Genomic DNA, 7,241 nt, shown 5'->3' on the forward strand with positions numbered 1-7,241 from the left:
GGCTCGGGGGCGGGGCCTCGGTGGGCGGGGCTGCGTCTGGGGCGGAGCCCCGGGATCTCCGAAGGTCGCAGCTGCAGTGGTGTTCAGGACCCCGAGTCCCGCGTCCCCTCCCCACATCCACACCCTTTGCATCTGGGAACCGCCCCGACTCCTGGGAGGACAAGGGTGGCCGGGACGCCAGGCGAAGGAGCTCGGACTGCGGCCTTTTCTGCCCGCTGCACACTGCGATGCCTGAGCAGCGACCTCGGGGAGGTGAATCAGCCGCCCCGCCTTCAGAGCTGGAGATCTCAGTCGGGGCACAGATGGGGATGTGACTGGGTACCACGTGCGGGGACAGGAGACAGGCCTTGGCACAGCTGAGGTCCAGAAGGAACTTCTGACCTGGGCCCAGCCCATCTCCGGGTCAGAAGTCTGAAAACCACCCCGTGTCACCCAGAGGACACTGGCCCCACACTCCTTTACAGAAAGGAAACTGAGGCCTGAAGGAACAGGGAGTGGGGTGAGAGCTCGGGTGAGAGTCCATGGGCCCCGGTGGCCCGAGGCTTGTTCCCAGCAGAGATCTGACTCAGAGAGGAACCTGACCTGCCCCACCGGCCCCTGTCCTGAGAGGGGCAGCAAAAGCACATTCGCTAGTGACATGGTCCTGAGGGTCCTGGAGAGCAAAAGGACACGGGGACGCGCGATATCCGGACCAAGGATGGGCTTCACTTCATAATAATGTATCAGCCGCATATGGTGGTGTAGTCTGTGATCCCAACAGGCTGAGGCAGGAGGATCGCTGAAAGTTCAAGGCCAGCCTGGGCTACACAGTGAGTTCAAAACCAGCCTGAACTACACAGTGAGACCCTGTTTCAATAATAATAATCATAATAATAATGAATCAATAGTGGGGTCTTGTTTTCCCAGTGCTGGGAATTGGACCCAGGGCCTCATTCATGCTGAACAGGTGGTCTAGCACTGAACTACATCCCAGTCCTTTTCTTGTTTTTCTAATTTTCTTTTCAGGCAGCCTCACTGAATTGGAGGCTTCAATCCTCCTGCTTCAGCCTCCTAAGTAGCTGGGATTGCAGGCCTGTGCCATCCCACCTGGCAACAGCTACTCAATGATTACAAGGACTGTACCATTCCATTCCATTCCAGTAAGAGAAGCTGGGTGTGGGATGGACATGAACTTTCTATACTTCCTCGCCATTTTCATGTAATCTAAAACAGATCCTAAAAGCAAAGTTTATTTTAAAATTAAAGTTGGGTCAGTCATAGTGGTGCACACCTGTAATCCCAGCACTCAGGAGGCTGGGACAGGAGGATTACAAGTCTGAGGCCAGCCTGGGCTACACAGTGAGTTCAAGTCCAGCCTGAACTGCATATGAGACCCCATCTCAAACAAATAAAATAAAAGGTTAAAGTGGTCATTGTGTCCCATGATGCCAGCACTCAGGAGGTTTAGACAGGAGGATCTCAAGTTCCAGATCAGCCTGTATAACAGCAATTTAACAAGACCCTGTCTAAAAATTTTTAAAATATTGAAAAGGACTAGGGATGTCACTCCGAACAAAGGTGGTGAGTTCAGTCCCCAGTACTGCCAAACCCCCCCAAAATTCTCAATGATGAAGGTGATCAAAATGTATACCTAAAATGTACCAATAAATTTAAGAGACAGAAAGATAATGCATACATAGAAAAAGAGTCCAGAAAGTTTTGGGCTTTTGGTTTTGTTCGTTTTCAGGGATGGGGATTGAGGCAGGCCAGGAAGTGCTCCCCAGAGAGACACTGGCCCAGAGGTCCCCAGGCACATCTCCATCAAGTGGAACCGGAACCAGAACCGGAAACACAGGACATGCAAGGCCACTCCCACCTGCCTTCCAGGAACACTTTGCCAAGGAGTCACCCTGAAAGAATGTGGCAGGGTTTGGAACTCACAGTGCATCATCCAGCATTCCGTGCTGCACCTGCATGTAACTTGATGGGCCGGGCCCTCATGTGCAGCATGTGATTCACACATTTTGTTATGATGTTTCAGCCCCCACGTTGTGACACTGGCGCTGCTGTAATTGGAGCATTGCTCTCTGGTGTGGCTGAGGCTGAAGAGCATTCGGTGTGGAAGCGCTCCTGGTGGATTGGCTCAGGGGCCTCCCAGGGATCCTGACACCCACAGTTTCTGCCAAGATGCTCTTAGTAACAATCTGCTCTCTGCTCAGGGGAGAATGAGTGACTTTGTGGGCGCAGTGGTGCACGCCTGTGATCTCAGCTGCCTCAGAGGCCAGGGGCTTGGAGCTCTGAGGCCAGCCTGGCTTAGGAGCGATGGTCATGTCAAATAACTGTAAAAGACCCCATGACTCCAGTGAGTGAGTGACAAGGCTTCCCCAGCACACAGAGATGGCGGCTCTCAGAGTGGAACAGCGCTAAATCCTGACTCAGCCGCTTGGGAAATGGCTGTGCTTCTACCTTGTGACCAGGAATCTCTCTCCTGGGTCTGTAAGCATGAGAAGGGACATGTGTGTCCACCCAAGACTTGTGGGCCAGCAGGCAGAGCAGCAGCTGGATGATGGGTGGACAGCTGGCCGTGTGTCCAAGTACCTCAGTGTGCTGAAGCAGTAAAAGTGGAATTGCTGAAGAGTATTGTAGTCCATGCTCCTCGAGAGGCTGAGGCAGGAGGATCACCTGAGCCCAGGAGTTTGGGGCCAGCACACAACATAGCGAAACATCATCTTGGACAAAGAAACAAACACAGCTCCTGCTGCCTGCAATAGAAGGGCGTATGAAGTCACCTTCTTTTCCATGTACCCTGGGCTTCAACACATGGGGCATTCCCCAGGCCCAGCCAAATGCTTTGCCCCTGCAAATAAGGATCCACAGCCCCTACCTGCCTCTGCCTCCCGAGGACCGTCCCACCGATGCCAGGGTCCCATCAGGGGCCAGGCCATGCCTCGGGCTGCAGTTGGCTCCAGTTGGGACGGTCCCTTCACTCTACATGAGGCCTCGGGCTGTGGTTTTATGCCTGTTGGTCCAGACCCCATGGAGACCAGAGGTCCAGTGTCCACTAAAAAGGAAGAGGGGGAGCAGGCATGGCAGTGCACATCTGTCGTTCCAGCACTCCGGGAGGCTGAGGCAGGAGGATCACAAGCTCAAGTCCAGCCTGGGCAACTTAGTGGCTCAAAGAGACCTTGTCTCAAAATAAAAATTAAAAAGGGCTGGGGATGCAGCTCAGTGAGCAGGCCCTGGGGTCAATCCTCAGTAGAGAAAGAAAAAGAAGAAATGGAGAGAGGACAGTTCCCTGGAGCCCTGCTCAAGGCCCCAGAGGGCTGGGCAGTGGATCAGGGGCCCAAGAGCCCAGGAAGGTGCTATTTCTGGGGGTTCCCAGACTCAGGGAGCCTGGAGAATACTGATGTATGTAACACATAATACAATTCATACACTGAGAGGATTTACAGAACAAAGAGCTGAAAGGGCATCAATCGGCTTTTGCAGCTGTGACAGGATCCACACTTGGTGAAACGCACCAACCTGACGGAACTCCCTGACCTCACTCCATACTGGGGTCCTTAGGGGCTCGCCAGACACAGACACCGTGCCCCTACAGTCTCAGGGAAGTGACTTAATACAAAAAAGAAGGAAAGAGAGACCTCAGCTCAACTGCATCCCTTTCAGAATCTCTCAGTTACAGAATCTGCTGGCTGCCTTAGAAGATCCAACACGAGCCGGTGCCATATACCAGCGTTTGGCAAGACTGAGGCCAGAGGATCTCAAATACAAGTTGCCTAGGAAACTCAGTGAGAGTTGGTATCAAAATAAAACCATACAGGTGCTGGGAGGTAGCTCAGTGGGAAAGTGCCCTGTGTTCAGTCCCCAGTGCCACCAAAAGAAAGAAAAGACGTGTAGACACTGGGCATGGACACCCTGACAGGTCTCTGGGGTGCACACTGGGTTCCACACAGCAGGGCCCCACGTTGCAGTGTGAGACTCCCCAGGCCTTTGGGCTGGATGTGGTGCTTGCCTGGAAGTGTGGGCTGAGCTCCGTCCCCCACAATGCAAAACAAGCAACAAACGCTGGGCCTTCCAGGGGTAAAACTGGTTATATCAAGACCTGGCGAGAGGGCAGTAATCCCATTGGGCATTTAACAGCCCACCTATGACTCTCCTCCAGTCCTTTGCCTCCCTTCCTCCCTCCTTCCCTTCCTTTCTTCCTTTTTTTTTTTTTTGGTACGGGGGTTGAACTTGGACCTTGCCCTTGCCAGGCAGGCAGCAGAGCCATGGTGCTAAATCCCTGGCCCTCTCTTCCTGTTTTTTTGAAATATTATGCAACCCAGGCTGGCCTTGAACTCTCGGTGATTCTCCTGCCTCAGCCTCCCAAGTGCTGGTATGAGAGGTCTGCTCCACCACATGCAGTATTTTTTCTTTCCCACCCTCAAACCTGGGGAAAATAAAGAGCTCCGTGTGGTGGTTTACGCCACCCTCAGTGGTCATGCGGCAGGTCCCTCATGAGGCCCACCGAGGTCCTACATGCAGTAGGACAGAATGACTACCCCAGCCAGCCGAGCGCTAGTAGACATATAAGATGCATTCAGCTTTTTTTTTGTTTTGCTTTTTTCAGTCCTGGGGATGGAACCCAGGACCTCTTACATGCCAGGCAAGTGCTCTACCACTGAGCTACACTGTAGCCCTTTTCTGTTTTCAGAGAAGGTCTTACTGTGTAATCTATGCCTTGCTAAGTAGCCCAAGCTGACCTGGAGCTTGTGATCCTCCTGCCTCATCCTCCCTTATGCTGGGATCACAAGCCTGAGGCACCACACAAGGCCTATTTCAATAGCCTCTGCTCCAGCACCAGGACCCCTGGCAGCTGTGCTCCAGCCTTCCCACCAAGCTCTTACTGGTCCACCTGCCCCACAACCGGGGCCTCCCACACCAGGCATCCTGCTGTGCACAGACCTGGTTCACAGGGGACCCTGGCCCCTGTGATGAGGAAACGCCTCATCTCTACATTTGCTGCAGACTGCTGGTCCTCAGTCTCAACACTGCCTCTTTGGAGTAAGGGACCCTGGGACCCTCTTGTCCCCCAGGATCCCCAGCATCTCAATCAAACCCACCAGGATCCCCCTGATTCCCAGCAAGTTACCAAGGTACTGACAGAGGCCAACGTCAGGATCACACAAGAAGTAAAATAAAACAAAAATGTAAAAGAAATACCAAAGCAACTCTCATGGCTTGTGCCTAGTCCCCCCCTCAAGCCTCATGCGGTCACAGGTGGGGCTTTTTGGGGGTGGTGGGATCTAGGGTATGTGCTGCTGGGATTGAGGTGATATGGGTGGATTAAGGCTGTGAGCGCTGCCAGCACTGAGGGCAGGTGGCCTGGGCAAGATTCGAGGGACAGAAGAGCTGCAGTTCGGGCTGGCTTGTCGCCTACTGCCCTGGAGCCAGCAGACCACGGAGTGAAACCTCTACACACTGTGAACCTAATAAACCTGTCCCCCTTTAACTCTGGGTGTCTGGGTCCTTTGTCTCAGCAGGGAGAAAAGTAACTACGACAGTAACAAGAAGGCCTTTGTCTCTCTGGATAAACAACGCTGTGTTTCCGGAAAAGGCACTCGATAAATTGTCAGCTCCCTGACACACTGCTGGCTTCATTAGGAAATAGTTGCCTCCTCCCAGTCCTCTGACATTCTAGTCCTGCTGATGACTGCTGTTCAAGGCACTCATCAGCATCACACCTTTCTTTATACATTTTTAGAGAGGGATGTGTCTCATCTCCACCTATATACAAAGACTCATGCTCTTGCTTGTGGTGTTTGTTTTTTGAGGCAAGGTCTCGCTATGTAGCCTGGCTGGCCTCCATCTCATGGTGATCCTCCTGCCTCAGCCTCCAAGTGCTGGGAATACAGGCGTGCGCTTAAGTTCCTGGCTCATTTTATATGAGACCCCTTCATAATGTCTCCCCTATCCGTGTAAATCTATAAATCCCACAAGGGCTGGGGCCTCTGAGTTTAAACTTGGTTTTGCACACATACGCACACACATGCACACACACTGTGCACAACACAACCCGGGGCTGCAGTCTGACTATGGTGGTCAGGATGTCTCACCAGCCTTCACCACAGGGACCCAATCCCCACAGAAGCCACTGTCCCAAGCTGGTGTGACAAATGCCAAAGCCCAGACCACTGGATTTGCCTCTACTACCCCGCGCCTTGCCAGCCTGCCCTACACTAATCTAGCCAGCAACCAAAGGAAGGGGTGACAGGAAGTGGCCAGATCAGAGGTCATACTCTGGTGGTACCAGCTGGAGGACTGGCTCACAGACCAGGGCAGCTGTGACTTAGAAAGGAGACCCCAGAGCGGAGGTGATAGCACACATCTGCAGTCTCAGCACTCTAGGAGGCTGATGCAGGAGGATCTCGAGTTCAAGCCCAGCCTGGGCAATTTAATGACTTAGTGAGACCCTGTTTTGATGTTTAAAAAATGCAGGAAGTCAAGGATGTAGCTCAGTGTAAAGGCCCTGGGCGTGAGGGATTTAGGTCAATTTGTTCAAATGAAGACTATGGAATGCTTTTGAGGCCAGGTCACCAGGCCTGAACTTGACTATACTAAGCCCAAGATTAGCAGGTGGCCGGCTCAGCACCTGAGCTTCGGTCCAGACCCCCCACCTGCCCTGTCCCTCCAGTCGGGTTTGGGACTCACAATGGGCTGAGCTGCTTATGGTGTCTGGACTTGCCCCACTGATCAGGGGCCTCAGCCTGCGGCTGCAGATCGGCAGATCGCGGAGGCTGCATACAGTGTGGGTCCCAGGGGCGGCCGGCACTGGGCTCCCGTGCTCCAAGGACAAAACCTGAAAAACAAGACAGTAAGGAATCAGCGGCTGCAGCCCAGCTGCAGAAATACACAGGGCAGCGCGGTTCTATAACGAAGTCCACAGGGTGTGTGCGCGTCACTGTGCTGTGCACACGGCATGCGTGCAGGCATGTCTGTGAGTGTACCGTGGTGTGTGTGTGTGTGTGTGTGTGTGTGTGTGTGTGTTCTACAGAAGGCCTGGAAGGAGCCTCAGACCGCACGCGGAGTTACCAAGGGAGAGGGGGCTGCAAAACAAGATTTGTTTTCCTTCTGCGCTGAGTTTTACAAGGTAAATCATTAAAAGCATAAAAGATTACGTCGGGAAGGAGAACCACGCCTGCTCCCGACCCAGCAGCCATCGCTCAAGCACCGGGAGGGTAGCCGCGCGGGCGCCCCTGAACCCCCATAATCGCCCCCCC

The 7,241-nt window shown here is 53.4% G+C and overlaps 1 protein-coding gene and 1 non-coding gene across 4 annotated transcripts in view; both read right to left on the bottom strand.

Annotated features, from left to right (window-relative positions):
* Positions 1–7,241, bottom strand: part of Degs2 (delta 4-desaturase, sphingolipid 2) — a 52,234-nt gene that overhangs the window by 12,016 nt on the left and 32,977 nt on the right. For all 3 annotated transcript variants that reach the window (XM_019205253.2, XM_033766803.1, XM_033766806.1), the window contains exon 2: positions 6,673–6,820. In XM_019205253.2, the coding sequence (XP_019060798.1) occupies positions 6,673–6,820 (148 nt within the window). The remainder of the gene's footprint in view (positions 1–6,672; positions 6,821–7,241) is intronic.
* On the bottom strand, positions 4,586–4,657 carry Trnaa-ggc. The gene has a single exon. It is a non-coding gene; the product is annotated as a tRNA-Ala (tRNA).

This window comes from Fukomys damarensis, unplaced genomic scaffold (genome assembly GCF_012274545.1).
Source record: "Fukomys damarensis isolate Sample0158 unplaced genomic scaffold, DMR_v1.0_HiC HiC_scaffold_21, whole genome shotgun sequence".
NCBI classification, from domain to species: Eukaryota; Metazoa; Chordata; class Mammalia; order Rodentia; family Bathyergidae; genus Fukomys; species Fukomys damarensis.